At 47.1% G+C, this 27344-nt stretch overlaps 1 protein-coding gene across 1 annotated transcript in view; it reads right to left on the reverse strand.

Annotated features, from left to right (window-relative positions):
* lama1 (laminin, alpha 1) overlaps positions 1-27344 on the reverse strand; it is a 470787-nt gene that overhangs the window by 268075 nt on the left and 175368 nt on the right. The window contains exons 12-16 of the mRNA XM_072468337.1: positions 24297-24470; positions 21940-22041; positions 19514-19725; positions 7534-7645; positions 963-1073 (exon numbers count right to left, since the gene is read on the reverse strand). Coding sequence (XP_072324438.1) covers positions 963-1073; positions 7534-7645; positions 19514-19725; positions 21940-22041; positions 24297-24470 — 711 coding nt within the window. The remainder of the gene's footprint in view (positions 1-962; positions 1074-7533; positions 7646-19513; positions 19726-21939; positions 22042-24296; positions 24471-27344) is intronic.

The following is a 27344-nucleotide window of genomic DNA, read 5'->3' on the forward strand; positions in this document are numbered from 1 at the left end:
GAAGGTTTGCCTAAAATAAAAACTATTAAGAACATAGGAGGAAAACTCAACATTTCTGAACCAAATAGGGGACAAATTGCCAAGTGTGTCTGATGCAATGATTAATTTGCAGAAATGATAAAATCCATGCTTGTCTGTTCTGTATGGTCACTCTCGCGCGGCCAAAACCTTCCAGTCACGCCCTCCACAGGTCGGACTGATAACTTGACGGACAAGCAAAAGGTCTGCTGACAGCGGGCAGGGATTTCCGATCCTGGGGCGAGCCGGACCGAAACACCCCGCCCGCTGTTTTCACCGCTTTGGGGAATAGTGGGGAATTGTTAGACAGCCATTTCTCAACCTGTGAGGCCACCTCATGAATGGTGCTTCCATGGCTAACAGGTCCTAGAGTGGGACTTGAACCCAGAGCTCCTTGCTCAGGGAGAGGGCACTCGCTGCTGAGCCTCCTGCGCAATACATGGGTCCGATTTATGCATCAACGTGTGTTCTGGGATATGGCTTGACCCCCAACCTACTGACTCAGACGAAAAGAGTACGGTCAACTGTGCCAAAGCTCTCGTAGCGATTTCATTCAAACATAATAAGCGGGAAAAAGAATGGCTTCAGGCAAGTTCTTTTCTCGCCTCGCCAAGTAGTTTGAAATGGTAACTATTTACATATCTATTAAAAAACTTGCAAAAAAAATAAAAAAAATAACTGTTAAAGTCGTAAAGACGTATAACCTGACCACAAGTTTGCCAATCTCAGCTGGGCCATGTGCTCTCAGCGTCCCTGACCTTCCCAGAAAGATACTTTTCACAAGTTGCCATTTCCTGGATATGCTTGTTTAAGGAGGATTATACAAAAAAGTGTGAAATTGTACAAGACGTGGCTCCTGCCTATCGCAATAACAACGTTCTGCTTTCAGGATTCCACCGCGGACCGGACTGCACATCAGATCATTCACATAAACTGCAACTTACCAGGCAAGTGCCGTTCGTGTCACATTCTGTGGCATGGCCATTGCATTCACACTGTTGACAGATGCCGCCAAACAATATTCCATCAACGCGATAAAAACCTGGGATACAAGACTGTTGAAAAGAATAATTTAGTGCCAAAATCTCACTGCAGGGGATTTCTGTTATCCTGTAGTGTTCTAATCTCCTCCGCTGCAATTCAGGGGATACTTCCAAAGATTCTACTTGGATTCAGACTACTTTTCCGAAGAAGTTGGGAGGAGGAGAAAACTACACCCCACTCAAATCTGGAAGAGCCCACGATATTCCCACAGGCAATCTCAGAATGGATCCCCCCCCCCCCCCCCCGGGAGAAGAGAAAACACAGCATTAGTTTGGGAAGTCACGTTGATGGGGAAAGGGTGAATTCTGCAAATCACAAATAAATTGATAATGGAGCAGGAACTTGTTCTAAGCCATCGCACTGTCCATCCAGTGGAATCAATGAGAGCCCCCCCCCCAGTCATTTTTGGTGTCAGAATACTTGACAAGCAACCAGCACTGTGTATGGGGCCTTTAAGGTTGGGGGTATGAAGCACAAAGGGGACCTGTAGAGCAGGTGGGAACATTCATTCTTCTCCTTGCACTTCCAAAAATGAGTGTCACAGTGTTATTTTCAGAACAACCCAGTATCTGCTTCTTTAAGGGGAACTGCTAATCGAAAAGCTCAAAACCTATCACACCACTAACTTTTAACAGTTCTGAAGAACCATCATCAGCCTGAAACTTTTGTTTAAAATTTAGAGTACCTAATTATTTTTTTCCAATTAAGGGGCAATTTAGCAAGGCCAGTCCACCTACCCTGCACATCTTTGGGTTGTGGGTGTAGGACCCGGGCAGACACGGGGAGAATGTACAAACTCCACCCGGGGTAGGGGTCGAACCCGGGTCCTCGGTAACGTGAAGCAGCAGTGCTAACCACTGCGCCACCATGCCGCCCCAGCCTGAAACGTGAACTCTGTTTCTCTCTTCGCTGATGCTACCAGTCCTCCCAGGTTTTTCCAAAACGTTCTGTTTTTATATTAGCCCTGGAACTGTGCCACATTATTTAGCTTTTTAATGCACAATCGCTTTTGTTAACTGTGCCATTGTTTCTTTCTTTCAAAAAATAAAAATCGACAGGTTGTGGTGTAACCCTGTGTTGCAGGATCTGTCCCATGGTGGGAACATTAAGGCGAAAGGTGAACTCAGACCAATGATAAAGAACTGTACTGAACTGCATTGTGGGTTTGAAGACGCAAGGCAGGATGGTTAATTTAGTCACGGCAAGTTTTGCCAAATGAATTAAACTGCAGGGGTGCTTGTACCATGGAAGAGAAGCAGACTGTGCCTCGCTAAGGGATAATAACCATGCCTCTCCTTCCCAGCTTTGAAGATTGATAACGGTGTTAGAGATAACAAAATGAAGTCCAGCTGGATATGCTGTCTCGAGTGCAGCCTTCAAAGGGGGGCCTAAACAGGAGATACCTGGAAAACAGTGATGTAAAAAAAGCAATAAAATTGGTGAAAGATTGGTTAAGGCAGAGGGCCTTAACGAAAAAAGGTATAAAGAAAGAACCCACAGGAACACTGTTGCGGCAGTGGTTAGAACGATTTGGTCAGCCGCTCTGAAGTCAAGGAAGGCTTGTAGGCGGCGGATTGGCCATCAAGACTGATTCAAACTCACGGTGAAACTAAATAGACTGGTGTTATTGTGTGTTTGTGTAATTGTTAGTGGTTTAATAAAGGTGCATCATAATTAGTGGAACAATGTCCAAGTTGTGCGCCATTGATACCCAGAGCAGAGGCTAAAATCTCTGAACAGGAACAGGGGGCTGGATTCTTCGATTCTGAAGCTATGTCCTCACGCCGGCGTGGGAACGGTGGCGTTTTACCACCGCAGATTTGGCATAAAACGGCCACCGATCTTCCGTTTGGCTGGGGGCTAGCAGCCAAGCAGCGCAGAGCACCCGGCTCTAGCTGCCGATATGGCCCAGATAATTGGCGCGTCCGTGGCCGTACATGCACACAGCGGCGGCCGGCCGCAGCTGCGCCGTGCAACATGGCGCCGGCCGCACGCGGTCCCGGCCTGCAAAATAGTGCTCCCCCCCTTCGCCCGGCTCACGCTCCCCGGACCACCCCACCAACAGTGTCCCCAGCCCCTGACAAAGTCCCCCCTGCCCGCGGATCGGCCCTCCCCCGACTGTGGCGCCGCTGGACTGAGTCCGCAGCTGCCACGCTGAGTTCCCGACGGGTGATACCACACGTGACCGATGCCGTTGGGAACTCGGCCAGTTGGGGGCGGAGCTTTGGGGGATGGGCCTCAGGCAATGCCCTGAGACCGTCGATGCAGCACGCAGCGTATCCCTAAAGTATGCCGCTTTGGAGGGGGCAGAGCATCGCGAAAGCGACGCCAACCGCGATTTGGTTAGAAACGGGCATTCTCAGGCCAATCGGCCAATCGCCGAATGCGATCTTGGCGTTGCCCACTGGAGAATCCCGCCCTGGGTCTTTTAAGTGGTGAGCCAGGGACAACAGCCATGAAGATAAAGCAATGGCCAGGTGTACTATGGATGTGTTAGTCACAAAATACGGGGGAAGGAAATTGCCTCTCAAACAGAGGTGGGTTTGGATTATCCTGGTGGGGAATGATCCAGTTGATGAGGTCGAGCAGTGGGCACAAGGTTCCACTTGTAAGCAGGCTTTGATGAAAGCAGTTTGGCTGATGGCGTATCAGCAATTAAAACATGAGGCCGAGAAAATAAAAATAAAGCAGGATCTGGGGAGGGGGGGAGGGGGTGAGGGGGGAGGGGGGAGTGTCTCCCCATCTTCATCCCTAAGGCCTTTTTCAAGCGGGTGAATAAGATTATTTTGGGCTTTGTGTGTGCGAGTAAAGCTCCGCGAGTGAAGGATGTGTTGCTGGAGCGCAATCGTGGGGAGGGTGGGTTGGCGCTGCCGAACCTCTACCTACTGGGCGGCTAATATAGCCATGATTAGGAAGTGGGTAGTGGGGGAGGGGTCGGCATGGGAGCGGATGGAGGCAGCGTCATGTAAAGACACCAGTCTGGGAGCATTGGTAACGGCACTCTGCATTCCCGCCGGCCCGATACTCCACAAGTCCGGTGGTGGTGGCGGCTCTGAGGGTCTGGGGGCAATGGGGGAGATATAAGAGAGTGGCGGGAGCATTGATTTGGACGCTGATTTATAATAACCACAGGTTTGTACCGGGTAGGCTAGATGGCGGGTGCCGGAGTTGGCAGAGGGCAGGAATTAGAAGGATGGGGGATCTATTTATAGACTGGAGCTTCCCCAGCTTGAAGGCCTTGGAGGATAAATTTAAATTGCCAGCGGGGAATGGGTTTAGGTATTTGCAGGTGCGAGACTTCCTGAGAAAACAGGTGCCGGCCTTTCCGCTGCTGCCGCCACAGGGGATACATGATAGAGTACTCTCCTGTACCTGGGTGGGAGAAGGGAAGGTATCAGATATTTACCAGGAGCTTTCGGAGGCGGAGGGGTGGAGGAGCTTAAGGGCAAGTGGGAGGACGAGCTAGGAGGAGAGATAGAGGCGGGGCTATGGGCAGATGCCCTAAGCAGGGTTAATACCTCCTCATCATGCGCCAGGCTTAGCCTGATACAATTTAAGGTAGTCCACCGGGCACACATGACAGTGGCTAGGATGAGTAAGTTCTTCGGGGTAGAGGACAGGTGTGCGAGGTGCGCGGGAAGTCCAGCAAAACATGTCCACATGTATTGGGCATGCCCGAAGCTTAGAGGGTTTTGGCAGGGTTTTGCTAAGGCAATGTCCACGGTACTAAAAACACGGGTGGTAGCAATCTTTGGAGTGTCGGAAGATCCGGGTGTTCAGGGGGTGAAAGAGGCTGACCTCTTGGCCTTTGCGTCCCTGGTAGGCCGGAGGCGGATCTTATTAATGTGGAGGGACTCCAAGCCCCCGAGCGTAGAGACCTGGGTTAGTGACATGGCTGGGTTTCTCAGTCTCGAGAAGATAAAGTTTGCCTTAAGAGGGTCAGTGTTAGAGTTCTCCCGGAGGTGACAGCCGTTCGTCGACTTGCTCGGGGGAAATTAAAATGTTAGCAGATGCAGTATTCCAAAGGGGGGGCAGATTGTTGTTGTATGGTTCAGGTGCGTGAAGATTGGGCTGGGGGGGGAAATGTTTATTTTACCATGTTGATGTCATTGTTTATGTTTCTGTTATAGAAATTTTCAAATACCTCGATAAAATATTATTTTTTTAAAAACAGGGTTTTAGGGTGCCTTGTACCTTGTGTTTGTAGTTCTTGTATTTGAAGTATGAACTTCAAAGGGGGCCTAAATAGGAGACATCTGGAGAAAGCATCGATAAGGACAGTGAAAACCCAATTAAATGTGTTCAAAGTAGGCTTTATCCTGTATTGCACAAAGCCACAGCCAGAAAAAAAAGGCTCTGGTTACAATGATTTGTTCAGTCGCTCCGAAGCCTAGCACAGAGGGCTCGTTCATGGATTGACCAACGAGGTGGACTGATTAAATCATAGAATCCCGATAGTGCAGAAGGAGGCCATTCGGCCCATTGCGTCTGCACCAACCGTCTGAAAGAGCACCTTACCTAGGTTCACTCCCCAGCAATCCTGTAACCCCACCTAACCTTTGGACAAGGGGAAATTTAGCATGGCCATTCCACCTAACCTGCACATCTTTGGAAGGAACCGGAGTACCTGGGGGAAAACCACGCAGACATGGGGAGAAAGTGCAAACACCAGGACTGAACCTGGGTCCCTGGCACCGTTAGGCACCGTGCCGCCCCTCCAGCTTCCAGGGAAACTAAATGCCTGGTATTATCGTGATCTTGTACTATCGTTTTGTGGTTTAATAAAGAAGTGCCACCTTTAGTGGAACATGACCAAGTTGTTGTGTGACATGGATACCTAGAGTAGAGGCTAGAACCTTCAGACCAGGAAGAGGATTCATTGAGGGCTGTTACATGTTGGACTGATTCTTCAACCCACACTGCGGTCTAAGGTACACAGGAGTGGCGCCTTCAATTTCAGAAATATGTACATGGTGTACTTCATAAGTTGCATCATTCATCAGGACATTCGGCAAAACCTGTGACACTGAGCAATTAAGGAATGCTTGACCATCATGTTATGAGGCAATTTGCTATTCAGGTGCTGTAAACACATGAAAAACATATTTCTGAATTTTGATGATTGCACAGCAGCTAATCCATTCTCCATGAAAATTCTCCAAACATTCTCCAAACATAACATCAGTGAAAAAGTCAGTATAGGTACAAAACAGCATCTCCGTTGCATACTTAATGCTGACTTTTTTGAATAAAATTGACAGCTTTTCCTTCGTGAGAATAATCTCAAGAACCAACATTTGTTCATGAATTAGAATTAAACGAGTTAGCAGATTGACACGAATGAGGTCATAGACTTAATTTGCAAATCATTACAGCAGCGTGACTCCATGCACTTTAGTCTTGTCACAGTGGCTCTTCTTTTTGAAAAGTAAATTGCGTAAATGGTAACATGCTCAATGAAGCATTAGAACAGAGTTACAGGCACACCAGTACGCGATTATTATCTTTGAAAGGTATTAGGGCAGGGTGTGCTGGAGAAGGGCATCTCATGGCAAGCCCAGCTTGTTAAGTCTCTTTCCTGCAACCTTCAGCTCAAAACAGTTTCTTGTCTGTGAGTTACTGGAAGTGTGAGCTAATAATAGCGCAGAGAGGGCAACTGGGCATCTGGGGACGTGGTGAACAAAGAGACACCAATAGGGTTGAATTAGAGTCGGTGAATGCAATGTTAAATCAGGTGAAGAAAGAGAAATAAAAGGAGTGAAAGAAGTAGGAAAAAAAAGAGAGAAAGGAAAAGCAAGAAGAAGATTTTAAAGTATCAAATCAATGTGTGTGTGTGTGTGTGTAAAGCAGCTGGACGTTTTCCACACTGAAGGTGTGTGATATAGCATGGGTCACTCATGCTATCATTTTTCGGAAATCCGGCGTGGCGGCTGTGGACTGAGTTCAGCGCCGCCCCAGTTGGGGGAGAGCCGATCCGCGGGCAGGTGGGGCTGGGGGCACTGGTGGGGGATGGTCCGGGGGTGGCGAGCCTGGCCAAAAGGGGGCACTATTTGGCAATTTTCCGGCCGTATCCGCAGCTGGAGCTGGGGGCTTTACGCTGCGTGCCTGCTAACCCCCACCCGACGGAGGAAAGGTGGAGGTTATACACCATTTTTGGGGGTGTAAAACGCCACTGTTCCCATGCCGGCATCAGTACTTAGTCTCAAAATCGGAGAATCCAGCCCATAAACTACATTCTTATAATAAACTTTGGTTTAATTAAAGCGCCTAGGAAGTCTGATGAATCACACCTGAAGTGAAGTCGCTTGTGCTCATCCTAGCCAAATTCAACCTAAATGTTATAGGTCAGGTGAGCTTCATAATACACTTTGGAGTTTCTAAGCCCTGGCCCATAACAATATCATCGAACTAACGTGAACAATGCCGGTCGGTATGAGGATGCAATCAAATAATGAGAGTTTTCTGTATTACCTCACAGGAGATGCCAGAGTATCCTGGTGGACATTCACAGTGTTCAACATCCACTGCAGGAAGAATGTCGATAGCATTGGGGTTTGCGACATCCAAGGTGACAGAACTCAACCTGAAAGTACAAAGATTTGGATAATTCATGCCGTTGTAACATTTAACATAGTGAGGTGGATCAATTGTGGGCTTTTTAAAAAAACTAATTCTAACCAATGTCTACTGCGCTCTGCCTAACTCAGTTGGTTATTGTGAGTGCCGCACAAGACTCGTATTCTGTCTCACTCAAGTTGGGCTTTTATCCAATGGGTAAACAAATCAGCATTGTGATTAGTCAAATAAAAATATCCCCAACCACTAAACTCTGAACAGTTCTGCCAACCCAACTGCATAGTTTGCAGGTGTTGTTTAATCAGGGATGTTTGCAGACCCTATGGCGAGTTTTTCCTGTCACACCTGCCCCGAGAGCGGAAATTCCTGTCTGAGGTCAATGTACCTTTAAACGGTCCGTCATATTTTCCATCCCGCCTGCGACGATTCCCTTGACAGGCGGGCCCATAAAATATATCCCTATATATTTCCTGGCAAAACATTTATATATACGCCAAACGTCCGCATTCCGTAGTGTAAGGGCCCTTACTGTTGATTCCCATATTTCCCATTTCTTTTACTTTGTCGTTATCATTTTTGATCCATAGATATTTAATGTCCTTTTAAGTCGAGCAGAGAAATTCAGGAACTCAAAAGTTGCAAAATAGTACACTGTGCTATGAAGATTTAGATTTTTAACAGAAGAACTCAGACTTTCTGGCACCTGAGAGATGGGAGGGGTTTGGTTCGATTGGTTGGCTGGTGGCCAATGGATTGGCCAAAGAACGAACTCTGCCCGGCAACAGACAGTGACTGACTTCAGTTAGGTGGGGGTTTTCCAGAGGACCCATGAAGCAGAACTTTCCTGAATGCCGAGAAAGAAGCTATGAGTTGCTCTCTCTCTCTCTCGCTTTCTGCCTGCTGGTTTCTGAATCTGCAGTGAAGTCTTGAGATCCGGATGAATCGACAGTGAAAACCATTACAGCTGGAATGCAAGAACCTTCAACTGAAGGCCCCAGATTAAAAGATGTACTGGAAGACGTTCATCTGAAACAGAGACTTTTATCCTTTTTATTTTTGTGTTATATACCTTCACACCCCTCTTTCCCCTCTGTGTGTGTCTGTCTTGCGTGTGTGTAGAGGGTGGAGTGTGTAAAAGAAAAGGGATCAGGAATTAGATCATAGTTAACCAGTTGTATTTTCTGCCTATTTCATTATAGTTATTGCTATTAATGAAAATTAATTGTGTTTAAATTTACAAATCTGGTGATTGTAGTTATTGGGCAGCCAAAGACCTTGGGTATTTTCTGAGAATTAATTGTTAATTTCAATTGTGTTGTGACTCCGGGTCAAATGCGGCTGGAATTGATCAGGCACGAGCCCAGGCTGGCGTAACAATGACGATAACATTTTGGCTGTCGAGTCTCCCCAAAGATTCCCTGAACAATGCATCACTAATTTAGTCATGCAAATTTGCATAACCACCATGGACAATGTTTTTGGAAATAGATACTCAACATGCCTCTCCCCCTATAAAATTACACACACCACATTTCATTCGAATAACAGGATCATCATGCCTTCTGGCTATGCTGTGAGCTCTGGCTCCACTCTCACCTATCTAATAGTGAAGCTGGCCCAATCGCTAACATTTCATGGTCATCTGCAGAAGGTGGACACCAAGACAAAGACAAGAGTCAAACTGGCGAGCACAAGCTGGGGAGTATCAGTATCAGTGTTCCAGGCATCAGCGATGGCTCTTGTGCACCCTGTGACTGTGTGATGTGCACTGGTATGGACAGGAAGTAGCCGCACTCGACTTGCTGATGTCCAACTGTTGATGTACCAATGTGGTGTAACACTAGAGCTCTCGGGTCAACGTCAACACCCTGGCTTCTGGGTGCAGACCATGCACCGTTTTCCCCATCTACCCGCCTTATTGCCGGCCCCGTTTGGAGAGTGTTGGCGATGCGGAGAGGCTGAATAGACTCGGACAGTTTAATTGGATCAGCGGAGGTTGAGGAGTGGCCTGATTGAAGTCTACAGGATTGTGGGGGGCATGGGTTGTGAGGGGCAGTCACTCTTTCCCAGGGTGGAGCGGTCAGTCACCGGGGGGATGGGTTTGGGTCCGTTGGGCAGGGATTGGAGGTGATGTGCGAGGCAGGTTTTATGCACGGGGGTGTTGAGAGCGTTGCCAGGGGAGGTTGTGGAGGCAGATACATTGACTCCATTCGGAGGGGCGGCATCTCGGCGGATGCATGGATGGGATGGGTGTGGAGGGATGCGGCACGGGGAGGTGCTGGAGGTTTTGGCCGAGGGTGGTGTCATGGCCGGTGCAGGCTTGGAAGGCTTCTCCCTGTTCCTGTGCTCTATTGTTCTTTGTTTTTTTGTTATTTGAAACCCTCTCTCAGGTCCAGTGAATTGAGGAAAGCAAACATCCCTACATCCACCAGGACCTCAACAGCGTTGCTCTGCACTGCCTTTCCAAGCCCCTCTGAACCCATACACTTAACCTTCGACACAGCGACTTTAACACTGATGAAGCTTGGAAAACCAAATGGAATTCACAAGAAAACACACAAGCTCCTCGTAAGTGACCCAATGCAGAAGATCCCTGCCTTTGATTTTCAGTGAAGCCCATAGGCCATTCCCAGGACATTCACCCAAACAACAGCATGTGAAAATACTTGATGCACAAATGGAAAATTTATAACTGTGGTTGTGTAGAAGAGACTGCGGATTAAGCAACAACTCATTGTCAAATCCACAAATACGAACGAGGCCCCAAATCAACACCCTTCATCACTCCTGTTATATTACACTTTGTGGTAATATGTTGTTATTCTTTACCTTATGATCCAGAATGGTCCGATGAGTTGATGATAAAGAAACCACCAATCTTTAAATTGAAGCAAAGCTGATTTATTGAATAACGATGAATTAAATAGAGTTTGCACACTCTACAAGGCTCTAACTACTGTTTAAGTAAGTTTGAATCTGTTAAGAACATAAGAACTAGGAGCAGGAGTCGGCCATCTGGACCCTCCAGCCTGCTCCACCATTCAATGAGATCATGGCTGATCTTTTGTGGACTCAGCTCCAATTTCCGACCCGAACAGCACAACCCTTAATCCCTTTATTCTTCAAAAAACTATCTATCTTTATCTTAAAAACATTTGATGAAGGAGCCTCGACTGCTTCACTGGGCAAGGAATTCCATAGATTCACAACCCTTTGGGTGAAGAAGTTCCTCCGAAACTCAGTCCTAAATCTACTTCCCCTTATTTTGAGGCTATGCCCCCTAGTTCTGCTTTCACCCGCCAGTGGAAACAACCTGCCCGCATCTATCCTATCTATTCCCTTCATAATTTTATGTTTCTATAAGATCCCCCCTCATCCTTCTAAATTCCAACGAGTACAGTCCCAGTCTACTCAACCTCTCCTCGTAATCCAACCCCTTCAGCTCTGGGATTAACCTAGTGAATCTCCTCTGCACACCCTCCAGTGCCAGTACGTCCTTTCTCAAGTAAGGAGACCAAAACTGAACACAATACTCCAGGCGTGGCCTCACTAACACCTTATACAATTGCAGCATAACCTCCCTAGTCTTAAACTTCATCCCTCTAGCAATGAAGGACAAAATTCCATTTGCCTTCTTAATCACCTGTTGCACCTGTAAACCAACCTTTTGCGACTCATGCACTAGCACACCCAGGTCTCTCTGCACAGCAGCATGTTTTAATATTTTATCATTTAAATAATAATCCCTTTTGCTGTTATTCCTACCAAAATGGATAACCTTACATTTGTCAACATTGTATTCCATCTGCCAGACCCTAGCCCATTCACTTAGCCGCTCCAAATCCCTCTGCAGACTTCCAGTATCCTCTGCACTTTTTGCTTTACCACTCATCTTAGTGTCGTCTGCAAACTTGGACACATTGCCCTTGGTCCCCAACTCCAAATCATCCATGTAAATTGTGAACAATTGTGGGCCCAACACTGATCCCTGAGGGACACCACTAGCTACTGATTGCCAACCAGAGAAACACCCATTAATCCCCACTCATTGCTTTCTATTAATTAACCAATCCTCTATCCATGCTACTACTTTACCCTTAATGCCATGCATCTTTATCTTATGCAGCAACCTTTTGTGTGGCACCTTGTCAAAGGCTTTCTGGAAATCCAGATATACCACATCCATCGGCTCCCCGTTATCTACCGCACTGGTAATGTCCTCAAAAAATTCCACAAAATTAGTTAGGCACGACCTGCCCTTTATGAAGCCATGCTGCGTCTGCCCAATGGGACAATTTCCATCCAGATGCCTCGCTATTTCTTCCTTGATGATAGACTCCAGCATCTTCCCTACTACCGAAGTTAAGCTCACTGGCCTATAATTACCCGCTTTCTGCCTACCTCCTTTTTTAAACAGTGGTGTCACGTTTGCTAATTTCCAGTCCGCCGGGACCACCCCAGAGTCTAGTGAATTTTGGTAAATTATCACTAGTGCATTTGCAATTTCCCTAGCCATCTCTTTTAGCACTCTGGGATGCATTCCATCAGGGCCAGGAGACATGTCTACCTTTAGCCCCATTAGCTTGCCCATCACTACCTCCTTAGTGATAACAATCCTCTCAAGGTCCTCACCTGTCGTAGCCTTATTTCCATCAGTCACTGGCATGTTATTTGTGTCTTCCACTGTGAAGACCGACCCAAAAAACCTATTCAGTTCCTCAGCCATGTCCTCATCCCCCGTTATTAAATCTCCCTTCTTATCCTCTAAAGGACCAATATTTACCTTAGCCACTCTTTTTTGTTTTATATATTTGTCGAAACTTTTACTATCTGTTTTTATATTCTGAGCAAGTTTACTCTCATAATCTATCTTACTCTTCTTTATAGATTTTTTAGTAGCTTTCTGTTGTCCCCTAAAGATTTCCTAGTCCTCTAGTCTCCCACTAATCTTTGCTACTTTGTATGCTTTTTCATTCAAATTAATACTCTCCCTTATTTCCTTAGATATTCACGGTCGATTTTCCCTCCTTCTACTGTCCTTCCTTTTTGTTGGTTTAAACTTTGCTGAGCACTGTGAAAAATCGCTTGGAATGTTCTCCACTGTTCCTCAACTGTTTCACCATAAAGTCTTTGCTCCCAGTCTACCTTAGCTAGTTCTTCTCTCATCCCATTGTAATCTCCTTTATTTAAGCACAAAACACTAGTGTTTGATTTTACCTTCTCACCCTCCATCTGTATTTTAAATTCCACCATATTGTGATCGCTCCTTCTGAGAGGATCCCTAACTATGAGATCCTGAATCAATCCTGTCTCATTACACAGGACCAGATCAAGGACCGCTTGTTCCCTCATAGGTTCCATTACATACTGTTCCAGGAAACTATCGCGGATACATTCTATAAACTCCTCCTCAAGGATGCCTTGACCGACCTGGTTAAACCAATCGACATGTAGATTAAAATTCCCCATAACTGCTGTACAATTTCTACTGCATCAGTTATTTCTTTGTTGATTGCCTGCCCCACCATAATGTTACTATTTGGTGGCCTATAGACTAATCCTATCAGTGACTTTTTCGCCTTACTATTCCTGATTTCCACCCAAATGGATTCAACCTTATCCTCCATAGCACCGATGTCATCCCTTACTATTGCCCGGGTGTCATCCTTAATTAACAGAGCTACACCACCTCCCTTACCAATCACTCTGTCCTTCCGAATAGTTTGATACCCTCGGATATTTAACTCCCAGTTGTGACCATCCTTTAACCATGTTTCAGTAATGGCCACTAAATCATAGTCATTCACGATGAACACCCCGATCAGCAACCTCTCCTAAATTATATTTCCTCTTAACTTTTCTCCTAATTTTCCTTGTCGTTGAACCCATATCTTCATGTAACAACCTGCCGCGTCGCTGACCATTAATGTTTTTACTTCCAGTTTTAATTCTTTTAGTATTCCTGGTCCTATTCACTAAGCTCGCCTCAGTCACTGTACCTTGTACTGTCGCCCTTTTTGATTTTTGACTATGGCTTCTCTGACTTACACTTTCCCCCTTACTGCCTTTTGTTCCTGTCCCTGTTTTACTACCTTCCAACTTCCTGCATCGGTTCCCATCCCCCTGCCACATTAGTTTAAACTCTCCCCAACAGTTCTAGCAAACACTAGGATATGAAATGAATGAAATGAAATGAAATGAAAATTGCTTATTGTCACGAGTAGGCTTCAATGAAGTTACTGTGAAAAGCCCCTAGTCGCCACATTCCGGCGCCTGTTCGGGGAGGCTGGTACGGGAATTGAACCGTGCTGCTGGCCTGCCTTGGTCTGCTTTAAAATCCAGCGATTTAGCCCAGTGAGCTAAATCAGCCCCTATATCGGTTCCAGTCCTGCCCAGGTGCAGACCGTCCGGTTTGTACTGGTCCCATGTCCCCCAGAACCAGTTCCTATGCCCCAGGAATTTGAATCCCTCCCTCTTACACCATCTCGCGAGCCACGCATTCATCCTATCTATCCTGACATTCCTACACTGACCAGCTTGTGGCACTGGTAGCAATCCTGAGATTACTACCTTTGAGGTCCTACTTTTTAGTTTAACTCTTAACTCCCTGAATTCAGCTTGTAGGACCTCGTCCCGTTTTTTACCTATATCATTGGTGCCTATGTGCACCATGACAGCTGGCTGTTCACCCTTCCCCCCCCCAGAATGTCCTGCAGCTGCTCCGAGACATCCTTGACCCTTGCACCAGGGAGGCAACATACCATCCTGGAGTCTCGATTGCGTCTGCAGAACCGCTTGTCTATTCCCCTTACGATTGAGTCCCCTATCACTATAGCCCTGCCATTCTTCTTCCTGCCCAGCTGTGCAGCAGAGCAAGCCACGGTGCCATGAACCTGGCTGCTGCTGCCTTCCCCTGGTGAGCCATCTCCCTCAACAGTATCCAAAGCGGTATATCTGTTTTGCAGGGAGATGACCGCAGGGGACACCTGCTCTGCCTTCCTACTCTTGCTCTGTCTTTTGGTCACCCATTTTCTATCTCCCTCAGTACCTTTCACCTGCAGTGTGACCAACTCGCTAAACGTGATCCACAACATCCTCAGCATCGCGGATGCTCCAAAGTAAGTCCATCCGCAGCTCCAGAGCCGTCAAGCGGTCTAACAGGAGCTGCAACTGGACACACTTCTTGCACGTGAAGGAACCAGGGACAGTGGATGTGTCCCTGAGTTCCCATATCGCACACGCGGAGCATGACACGGGTCTGAGAACAGTAAACTATAATCTAGTATTAACTAATGATGTCCTCGTGCTAACTCACTCTCTCTAATCTAAACTACTCCTCGTGCTGTGATCAATACTTCTCATCTGCTAACACCTAACTACCCAAGATTCCCTGAGCTCTGATATTTATACTGGGAACTGGTGGTGCCCTCTAGTATTTGTATTACACTGAGATGTAATAATTAGCCCTTCACTGGCGTACTTATATACATATCATTACAACTCATAATGCAGTTAACTGGCTTAACCACTAGAATGTAGAATTAAAATTGTTTCTCTCTATCTACAACATCTGTAAGAAAGAGAAACTGCTCGATAACCTTAATCAATGCATCTACGATCTTCATTCCTCATACTCCTTCGCCAACGACTCCTTCTGAGTTTGGTGGCTACTGATCTGTTCCCTGTAAGAACAGTATTCACGATGCCCTATGCTGTTCTTGCTCATGTATTTGGTTTGTTTGGCCCTTGTTCCGCACTGTAACCAATCACTGTTTGTCAATGTACTATTTGTCAATGTACTCTGTCGATTATTCTTTTTGTCCACTGTGTGTGTACTGTGTACGTTCCCTTGGCTGCAGAAAAATATTTTTCACTGTGCTTCGGTACATGTGACAATACACCAATCAATCATTCAGTTCCCACTTCCCCGCTACACTAACTGCAAGAGTCAGAAACTTGGCCTGTGGGAAAAACGGTGAGAGACCCATTGGGGATGTTGGCTGGTGCATTTGTGGAGGGCTGAGGGGTGGCCCGGTAGCACAGTGGTCCCAGGTTCGATTCCTGCTTGGGTCACACTGTCTGTGTGGAGTCTGCACGTTCTCCCCGTGCCTGCGTGGGTTTCGTCCGGGTGTTCCGGTTTCCTCCCACAAGTCCCGAAAGATGTGCTTGCTAGATGAATTGGACATTCTGAATTCTCCCTCTGTGTAGCTGAACAGGCGCCGGAGTGTGGCGGCTAGGGGACTTCTACAGTAACTTCATTGCAGTGTTAATGTAAGCCTTTTGTGACAATAATAAAGATTATTGTTATTAAATGGAATGGAAAAAGAGAAATGACATGTCACGGGGATGGGTCAGACTTCATAAAGAGAATCGAATGCACGCTGATTGTGGAGATTGGAGCTCAATGGTCCAGAATGCATGGAAAGAGAGAGAGGGCAGAATATATGAGAAAGGAGAAATGGGTTGGTTGACGAGGGGGAGTGGACGGCAGAGAAATAATGGTGAGCGGATGACCGTGAAGGAGGAAACAGAGGTTGGGGGATTCACTTTTCGGTGGGGGTGGCAGGGAAGGGTCAGTACGAACTGAGAGCGAGTAGTGAGAGAGAGAGAGTGTCAGGACAAACTGAGGAGATGGAAAAACAGAAAAAACTGACTGAATAAAGAGAGGACATTTCCTCCCTTTAGCCTGAGAAGCTGGTAATGGATCCTGTATTGGAGAAATTATTGTTACTTTAACTGAGTCTCATATTGTGACCATCCAGCAGCCGTTATAGCATGGGATTAAGCCTTGCCTCGGCCAAATTGAGAAGGAGTGACATCTCAGTAAACCAGTTCTGTTTTAACAACAATGGGGCAGCTCCCATAAACATTTTTTCTAGTGTAATCCCCCAAGCCACACGATTTATTGAACTGATTTTCACAACGTACTGTGGTGGGATTTGATCTCATAGCCTCTGGATTGCTAGTTAAAATATTACAATCACTGCCTAACACTGGAGTAAGCTTTCAAATATAACTTGATATTTTGAAGATAGCATTGACTTTGACAATTTTTCAGTCAATTATTCAGCCACAAACAATTCCCTGGTCTGATAATGATTTGTTAGATATCAGGAAAATTGTAAAAATATAATTTAGAATTTTTGACCAAAAGAAACAATTGGGCGGAACTCTCTGATAATGGGGCTATGTCCTCACGCCCGCGAGAAAACGGGCACAAAGCAGTATGGACTTTCCTGATTCTCCGTTTTGAAGGGGGGTAGCAGGGCCACGGGGTAGTCCACGCAGCTCCGGCTGCACTTCCGGCCGCGGGTCCGCGCCACATGGCGGACCCACACAGCGGGCCGAATGCGACAATATAGCCCCCCCCCCCCAATCGCACGTGCCCGCCGATCGGTGGCCCCCGATCATACGCCTGCCGGTCCTGGAGGCCCCCACGGAGACGGATCCACCCGCCCCCCCACCAGGGCGGCTGCAGACTGGGTCCACAGCCGCCACTCCGAGTTCCCGCCAGGTGGAACCATGAGTGAACCACGCCGGCAGGAACTCGGCCAGTTGTCGGCGGAGAATCGCCGCGGGGGCCTCTTTCAATTGCCCCCGACCGGCGCCGCATCGGCCGGGCGATTGGCGGCGATTCTCCGGTCCCCGGGGAATCGCGGGAAGGTGATCGATCGCGGGTCTGACGGCCCATTCTCCACCCCCCGCGCCGAGCGCAATTGTGGCCCGGAGGCTCGGAGAATCCCGGCCTATATTTTATTAAATGTTGAAAGTTGAAAAAGACATAGGGCGGGATTCTCCAGCCTCCCAGCCAAATGTTTCTTGGCTGCACCCCATTCGCTGTTCCCACCGCTGTCATTGGGAATTCCCATTGTAGCCACCCCACGCTACCGGGAAACCCACGGGAGTGCGCTGCTGGCAGGAGAATCCCGCTGCTAGTGCCAGACGGAGAATTCCGGCAATAATGTCCTTTGATGTTCTTTCCCCACAGACTAATAAACAACTGATTTGTTTGGCTCATCACTTACACTTTGTATTGGGAAGCCTTTTCGTCTGACTGTGTATAAAGAAAGATTGAAATAAAAACAGGGATAGAGACACAGGCAGTCCGTCGGGCCCAGCAAAGCCAATGATGGCAGTGACCTTGTTAAACCTGAAGCTGCAAGAACATGACCAGAAGGAACACAGGACTTGGCAGCAGGAGCAGGCCATTCGGCCCTCCAAGTCTGCTCCGCCATTCAATATGATAATAGCTGATCTGGTTGTGGTCCCAACTCCACTTTGCCGGCTGTCCCTCATAACCCTTGGCTCCTTTGTCTATCAAAAATCTCTCTCACCCTATCTTTCTTCCACAGACCAAAGACACTTTGAGAGAAAGAAAATTCTCCTCCACTCCATCTTAAACGGTCAGACTTATTTTTCTCAAAACTAGTTCTCTCCTACACAAAGAAACATCCTCACGGTACCTAGCCTATCAAATCCCTTCAGAATATAATGGGCGGGATTCTCTGATCCTGAGGCTAAGTGTTGAAGCCGTCGTAAATGCCATCACCTCAGGATCAGCAATTCTGGCCCCTGCTGGGGGCCAGCACAGCACTGGAGCGACCCACGCCGCTCCAGCTGCCGATCACGGCGTCAACTGGGCGACGTAGGCTCCGTGCATGCGCAGTGGTACCGGCGCCAATGTGCGCCTGCGCAGTGGCTCCCTTCTCCGCGCCGGCCCCGACACAACATGGCGTCGGGCTAAAGGGGCTGGTGCGGAAGAAAGGAGGCCCCCAGCCCGAGAGGCCGGCTTGCCGATCAGTGGGTCCTGAACGCGGGCCAGGCCGCAGCAGAGGCCCCCCCCGTGGTCGCCCCCCCCCCCCCCTCCCACCCCCACCACCCCCCCCCCCCCCCCCCCCCCCGCCCACAGGCCGTCCCTGGACCCTTCCACGCCGAGGTCCCGCCGGCTAAGAGCCGGTTAGAACGGCGCCGGCGGGACTTGGGTTTTTTGTTACGGCAGCTCGGCCCATCCCAGGCCGATAATCGCCAGGGGGGCCCCGTAGAGCGTTCCCCGACCGACGCTGCGCCGACCACGCCGGCGCCAATGGCGCCGATTCTCCGCTCTGCTGTGTCGGGGCGGAGTGGCGCGATTCGTGCCGGTGGCAGCGATTCTCCGGCCCGGCCCCGGGCTGAGAGAATCCCGCCCTATGTTTCAATTAGGTGACCTCTCATTCTTCTACACTCCAATAATATAGATCCAACCTATTCAAGCTGTCATCATCAGATAGGCCACTCATTCCAGGAATGAGCCGAGTGAACCTTCTCTGCGTTGCTTCCGACGCAATTATGCATTTTATTTCAAATAAGGAGACCAAAACTGTACACAGTACTCCAGGTGGATCACCAAGGCTTTATGCAGCTGTAGTAAAACTTCTCTATTTTTATAAAGGAACACGCAGGAGGTGGGTTCAAAACTATTTTGTTTAAATCAAGCACAATGGCCCACTACGATAGGGACATGCAGCCTGTCCATTATTTTTGTAATCTTTTCAATCATAAGTGTTGCTCTCCACATATATTTGTTGTGAAGACAGCAGCTTAAGAATTCACATCAATCCTGATCTCACAAGGTACTTTTTCCACCTTTACATTGACATGTGAACGGCACAACCATCCGAGTTCAAATCGCAAGGATTGTTGCAGCCTTTAGTTATGCTATGCAACAGCAAAATGTTTGCAATAGGGTCATACTTGCACAGTATATGGAAGACCACATTAAACCACTTACTGGTGTGACGTTCAGCACCGACTCCTAGACCCAGGACTTGTAACGATTCTATCGCCAGATCTTTTGACATTCTGTAGTCCTTTCCACTTTATGGATGTGCACACTCACCTGTACATAGCCTTTCGGGCGATGTTTTCCGTGACCCTGATCTGCAGGAGCGTTACATTTACTAGAACCATCATTAGTCGATCTCGGTCTATTGCATTATTTGTATTCATGTCCACAAAGTTCTCAGGTAGAAATCGGACTGCAACCAATTGTTCTTCGTACGGTTGGAGCAGGCGGCCTTGGGACCCTGTACTCAGTGTTCGACCATTGCCCTGAATGGTCAAAATGTACAGTCAGCTTATAAAATGAGTGAGAACATTTTCTGTTCGCAATGGGAAAATATTGCCAGCCAGTCATAGCAACAGTGAATACATGCATCATTGTACAATAATTTAAAGCTTCAAAGAGGAAAACGCCAATATACTCTTGTAATGTGTGGACGTGTAGCAGCTATCTTGCATGCAGCAAGACCCCATGAGCAACATGGAGATGAATGGCCGATCCAACTTGTCTTGTTGGATCAGGACGGCACGGTGGCACAGTGGTTAGCACTGCTGTCTCACGGCGCCGAGGACGCATGTTCAATCCTGGCCCTGGGTCACTATCCGTGTGGAGTTTGCACGTTCTCCCCATGTCTGCGTGGGTCTCACTCCCACCAACCAAAAGATTTTCAAGGTAGGTGGATTGGCCACACTAAATTGCCCCTTAATTGGAAAAAAATATTTGGGTATTCTAAATTTTAACAAAAAAAATATCAGCAAACAAAACGTACCCTGTGAGGAAATGGAAAAGTTGGCCAAATTATGTCCTGTTAGACGTTACTCTTTGTCCTCTCCCTTCTCAATCAATGCCAATTGGATAAAATCACATACCTGTCAGAAACTAGGATGACAGCACCCAAATTTAGGGGAACTGACTGACTTATTTCAATATAAACTTTGCTTATTAACAGAGGGGAGGATTGCAAAGGAAGTCAGGGGAAGAAGAATTGGCGATGCCCCAGACCTCAGCGAAAGGTGAATTATTTTTCTACCATCCTCACCACTGAATCTGGAGGTCAAATTGAAAGAGCGTAAAGAAAGAGCAGGTGGAAGAGCTATCGTATTTTTCAGTCATCGAAACGGCCGGAACAACAAAACAGAGCCGAGCGAGGAGCAGTGTGTCTGATTCTGACTCAGAATCTCCCGAGCATTAAAGGAGTGCCAGCCTAGGATATGTGTTGAATTATTTTCGTAGGGGTTGGAACCCATAACAGGCTGAAAGAATGAGCATATGTGAGCGGCTATAATGAAAATAATCGACTTTTTGTATTTTAGGTGACAAACCAAATTGCTTTCATGGTGAATGCCATCATTTGAACCCCTTGATGAGACTGCTCTTGTAATTACTCCTGTTCAGCCAGCATGCTCTATGTAACCTAATCAAGTGCTTCAATTCAATAAATCGCAAGGGGGAATTTAATCAATTTACAACAATTAATCCCAGAGATTAGATTACAGCCTTGCAAATCACCAATCTTTGTGTTATTTGCTCATTCCAGTGTTTAGGCAGTTTTTCTGCCCCTGCTAGCTCTCAGTATGCTCCGAGTATTTGACGTTCAATAATGCTTACGAAAAGACACTGAAGCCTTCCGGCATCAACAAAGGGGGTGTTAATGAGATGCGCCACATAAGAGTTTACCAGGATTAAGCAGGCTGTTATTGTAAATGATTAACTATGTAAATCCTACAGGTTCACATTTGCTTCATAACATAATTCTGTGTATGAATTACTGTGACAGTAAAAATCACACTTCAAATTGTGTTACATTTTTCTTCCCGGATGGAATAATGTTTGGCATGAACTAAAACTGCAAACAAATTTGGAACCTTCATGTGACATGATTCCTACCATGCTCCTGGGGAAGTGGGAAACAGCCATGCTCCCAGAGAGGTGGGTCAGAGACCTGGAGCTAAGTTTTAGAACTATCTCCGCTCCATACACATTTAAGGCTGGCTCTCCATCTTGAGTCCTGAGTCACCTTTTAAGTGTCTGTCAACTCAAATGCACACAGTGAGAATGTGTACAATGTGCGCACATCTTCAGCCTCATAGTAACATAGAACATACAGTGCACACGGAGGCCATTTGGCCCATCGAGTCTACACCAACCCACTTAAGCCCTCATTTCCACCCTATTCCCCCTAACCCAATAACCCCTCCTAACCTTTTTGGACACTAAGGGCAATTTAGCATGGCCAATCCACCTAACCTGCATGTCTTTGGACTGTGGGAGGAAACCGGAGCACCCGGAGGAAACCCACACACACAAGGGGAGAACGTGCAACTCCGCACAGACAGTGACCCAGCGGGGAATCAAACTTGGGACCCTGGCGATGTGAAGCCACAGTGCTAACCACTGTGCTACCGTGCTGCCCTTAACGTTTGGGCGTTGTCTCACTGGACAGACAGTTTATTTGAATTGGTCCTTGTTTCCAGCATCCTTACCTCAATAACGATGCCAACATTAGAGGTCAGCTCATTATCAGTGTTTTCCATTGGAAAATCGGACAGCATGGTGAACTTCAGGTAGCCTCCATAGGCAGTCAACTGGAAAGGAAAAGAAAAGGAGGACTTGCATTTATATAGCACCTTTCACAACAGCAAATGAAGATTTCTGAAAGGAGAGACATGTTGTTGAAGCTTTTCGGCTTACACCCATCAGGGCAAACTCAGGAATGCCAAATTTCAAACAATCACATCAACCTACAATACAGGAGAAAAGGTTGCTGGTTGGTTTGCATGTCAGCTCTGATTGGGCCAAGGCATCGAATGGAGAGAGCAATGGAGAACTATGTCTATCCTAAGGGCCCAAACAATTCAAAGAATTGAAGATATCCCTTTAGTCTGCAGAGAATGGGTCCCTGTGTATGATTGTATGTCATTCTTCTGAAAAGAAAAGGAACATGTTCAAACCTTGCGTCTTTTTGAATTGCCCGGGTGTTTGGGGAACATACAGTTCCCTGCTGTTTTCTGCATGGCAACACCTCGGCCAATCAGTTAACTTGCCAACCAATCAGCACTTTTTTCCCGCTGTATTTACATAGAACATAGAACATAGAAAATACAGCACAGACCACAATTTATAAATTGTGCCCTTTGAAATTTGGCATTCTTGTGTTTGTCCTGATGAATGTCAGTCCAAAAGTTGCAGCAAGTGTCCCTCTTTTCAGCAACATTAAAGTTCAGTACGACAAAGTGACTCGAGTGAAGAACTTTGGAAGTGCAGTCACTGCTCCAAAGCAGGAAACTCAATGGGACAATTCTCCACCCATGTTGGGCCCGGCACAAATCCCACTATGTCAGGAAAATGGCAGGGGAGCCCCAAAACAAAATCAGCTTCTGATTCTCCCGTCCACTGGCAAGTGGCGAGAAACTGATCGCAACTCATTTGCATTAATTTTAATCTCATTCGGGAGATTAAAGTTGAATCAGCAGCCTCCCAGTATCCTCCCCAAGTAGGAAGTCTCCTGGGTGCAAATCATTACTAGTCAAGTGAGGGACACCGATGGGGAGCCAGAGAATGAATACCTTCTCTACACTTACCTCCAGGATGCCAAGGAGGGTCTTTCAGGCGAGGTGGAAGTTGGAGGGGCTTGGGTTGGCTAGAGGAGTTCAGGCCGAGGGTCTTTATTGGGATGGGGGTCATGTGGCAAGTTTACCCTCTAGAGCCTTGAAAACCTTTAAGCATATTTTCAACATGTCAATTTCAATGAACTGTTACATTCAGGTAAACGTCTTCCCTCTGTAGTCTTGATACCTTTGCCGTTTCTCTCAGCATGCCAAGTTCAAGGATTTGTCAGATGAAGGTAAAAGTCTCCCTTTTGAAGTGCTGGAAACTTTTGAGGTGCCTTTTTCAAGCCTCTGAGCTTGCTGAGAAGACTTTGAACTGCAGCTTTGAACTGCAATGTTTACAATCAATTTCACAGTCCATTAAGTTTTACAAGCCTCTTGATTGACTAGTCCAGGCTATTTCAAAGGAAAGTTGGCTTTGTTTTATAGCTCTTCATGGTCTATTAACACTGAGTTTCTTCTCTTTTAAGCAAGTGCTGTTTCTCACAATTTTTTTAGAAGGCAGTTTTTTGATTCTGAAGTGCTTCTTAGAAAGACCAGATGATGTCAGAGAGCTGCCCTCTGTCACCCTGGCAGTATTAACCTGAAGGGATCTTTGGGGAACCCATAGCAGGGTGTCCCTCACTTGGGGAGGTGGTCCTTGCCAGCAATTGGGGGAGTGGGGAGTTCGGGGGGTGGGGGGAGTGCTGTACTGTAAAGTGGTGAGGATTGGAAATACTCTGCCAACCATGAAGGCCCCGCCATCGCAACCTTGCCCCACGCCTGAGGGGTGATGCCTCCTCAGGTTAAATCGCCACCAGTCAGCTCTCTCTCAAAAGGGGAGAGCAGCCTTTGGTTCTCGGGGGCTATGGCGGCTTTCATTTCATTTCAAGTAAATATACACAAGCCACTTACCCGAATAGCAAGCGTATTCAAATGTTTACTGCTGAACTTATTGCAATAGCTGATGAACATTCTTCAACAGTCACTCTGGACAAAGTTAATTCTTGCTGTTTATAAATGAAACACTGGATTCCTCCCCCCAAACCAACGTGGTTCGCCATTGGCCATCAGCGGGGTCTTCCGGTTCCAAACTCAATGGCCATTTGCCTTGCTCGCCAGCCGGGCTGCCTGGGAACCCACCACGGAGGATCACCTTCTGCAGGAGAGGAAGATCCTTCCAGTGGGAAGGCCCAGAAATTCCAGCCCTAGGAGTTCAATAGAATAACTTTTTTAAAAATAAGCCAATTTACCTTATTACCCAAGTATGATTTTGGTGCTGTCCAGGAATACAAAGCCAGCAGAGACTTTCTGGCTTCTGTATTGTTAGTACTCATTTGGTTGGGGCCATCAGACAGGTCATGATAGTGTTGCATCCTCTTTATACGCTGACCATCAGTCACTTGCCATCTATTAACATCCATGACCTTCAAAATAAAAATGTCAATGGTGCAATATTTGCCTTGCATTATTAGGTTTAAGCTGTTGCTGCATAGCACAAATATAATTACTGCCATTCACCCATAGGTCGAAAATGCTGATTGAAATTATGTACGAATTAAATGATAACTAATATTGGATTGCCATTATAGTATTCATATTACAACAAAGGGCTTAAATACCGTACAAAGCTCTGCATTAAAAATAAGAGACTAGCTGGAGAGTGTCATGAATAATCACTTTCATGTGCTTGAAAAAAAACAATTTTCAAAATTGGAACATGCTTGAGTCTCTCTTTCCAACATATTTTTAAATTTTAAATTAAATACACTTAATTCTTAAGATATGCAGGCAGAAGGCTTACCCAATCATTAAGGAAGTAAATTGAAATAAGGGAGGTCCCTGACCTCTGTTTCCTGAGAGATTTGATTTAAATTGTATACTTGATTAGCCTGACATGAAACTTCTACTCATTAACTTGAATGCCTAGAAAAATCCTCGATTTACACAGGCAATCCTCCAGGAGGCATGACGAATTTAGATCATCAAAGTAACATTTTGAACATTTAAATACACAATGGAAGAGAAATTCAACTCAAGGCTGTCTGCCTGGAACCTGGAAAATGGACCGCCAGCAATTCAAAATGGGTGAGCGGAGAGTGAGCATCATGGGCTGAATTCTCCGAGGCTGCGGAGAATGGGCGTTCGCACAGAAATCGTGCCTGGCGCCGCTGAAGCGATTCTCCGGTCCACGGAGAACCACTCGGGAGTCGCACGTGCGCGATCTTCGTGGCGCAGGTAGGGGGCCATTGACAGAGCCCCCCCCCCCCCCCCCCACCCACCCCGGCGATTCTCCGCGGGCAACTGGCCGAGTTCCCGACGGCATTGATCTAACAGTCCGCGGCCGCCCTGATGGGGGGCGGGGGATCACGTACCGGGGGGTGGCCTTATGGGCGGCCGGGGGGGGCAATATGGCGAGTAATATGGACCTGGTCCAGGTCCACCGGCTGAGTCCGCCATGTCGCACGGGGCTCCGCCGCAGGCCGCCGCCGCCGTGCGCTTGCGCAGACTCCCAACCGGAGGCGCAGGGCCCCGTATCCGCAGCCAGAGCTGCAAGGAGTATTCCGGGGCTCTGCTAGCACCCTGCAGATGGGAGAATCACTCTGGACTTTCTTAAGGAAAGCCCAGAGTGAAACGCCAGTGGGGACATAGCCCCATTTTTGGAGATCTTTCAAATAAATATTGGGAAGACAGAGACCGTTGTGTTGGTCCAAGCCTAAAACCCCATTCCCTGGCAATTTACTTCATCCCTCCCTCTGGCAACAATCTGAGATAAAGCCAGACACTTCACGACCTTGGTGTTAAATCTGATCCCGGGATGAGCTTAAGCGCCATTTTCCAATTCGTAACATTTCTTCACATCAGATCATCTGCTGCTGAAACCCTGATCTATGCTTTTGTTATATCTGCACTCTTCCAGCTCAATCCAGGCTGCTCTCCCACACCCTTTCCTTCCTAAACTTGAAATCAACAAAAATAATGCTGTCTGTGTCTTAACTCACAGCCGGTCCATTCCACTTTCATTCCACTATCCCCTGTGCTCACTGACCTACACTGACTCACGATCAAGCAAAGTCCTAGTATTAAAATTCTCATTGCTGTTTTCAAACCCCCTCCCTATCTCTATAAACTCATGCAGCCCTCTAATCCTCCATGATACCTGTTTTCCTCAAATTCTGGTTTCTTACGCATTTCCAACTACAGCTGCTGCACGGTTGATGGCCGTGCCTTCTGGTGCCTACGCCAAAGGCTCTGGAGATCCCTCCCTACAGTTTGGGCTGACAAATGGCAAGTTACATTCACGCCACAGAAGTGCCAGGCGATGGTCATTTCCTACAAGAGGATCTAACCACCACCCCATGACATTCAATGGCATTACCATCCCTGAATCCCCACAATCAACATCCTGTGGGTTGCCATTGATCAGAAACTCAACTGGACTAGCTATATTAATACTGTGGCTACCAGAGCAGGTCAAAGGCTTGGAATCCTATAGCAAATAACCCACCTCCTGACCCCTCCCAAAGCTTGTCCACCATCTACAAGGCGCAAGTCAAGAGTGTAATGGAATACTCTCCACTTGACTGGACACCATCCAGGACAAAGCAGCCCACTTGATTGCTCCTCTTTCCACAAACATTCAAACCCTCCACCACTGACGAACAGCGGCAGGCGCGTGTACCATTTACAAGATGCACTGCAGTAACTCACCAATGTTCCTTAGACAGCGCCTTCCAAACCCACAACCATTACCATCTAGAAGGACAAGAGCAGCAGATACCTGGGAACCCCACCACCTGGAGGTTTCCCTCCAAGTCACTCACCACCCTGACTTGGAAATATATGGCCGTTCCTTCACTGTCGCTGCGGCAAGATCCTGGAACTCCCACCCTAACAGCACGGTGGGTGTGCCTACACCTCAAGGACTGCAGCGGTTCAAGAAGGCAACTCACGGCCACCTTCTGAAGTGCAATTTGGGATGAGCAATAAATGCTGGCCTATCCAGCGACACCGCATCCCATAAATGAATTTTAAGAAACAACCTCGAAGCTTTGCTTTCATCCTTCAAGGCTCGTATTAAAACCCAATTCTTTGACCAAGCTTTTGATCATCTGACCAAACATCTCCTTGTGTAGCTCCATGCCATACATTGTTTCAAAGTGATTCTCTGAAGCACTTTCGAGCCTTTCATTATGTTAACGCTGCTCTATAAACACAAGTTGTTTTTGCTATTGTTCTTTACACCCAATAGCTGATCAATGTAAATTTCATGTGGGTTCATAATTGGGCTAGGGGGTTGG

Source organism: Scyliorhinus torazame, chromosome 11, assembly GCF_047496885.1.
Source record: "Scyliorhinus torazame isolate Kashiwa2021f chromosome 11, sScyTor2.1, whole genome shotgun sequence".
Classification (NCBI taxonomy): domain Eukaryota; kingdom Metazoa; phylum Chordata; class Chondrichthyes; order Carcharhiniformes; family Scyliorhinidae; genus Scyliorhinus; species Scyliorhinus torazame.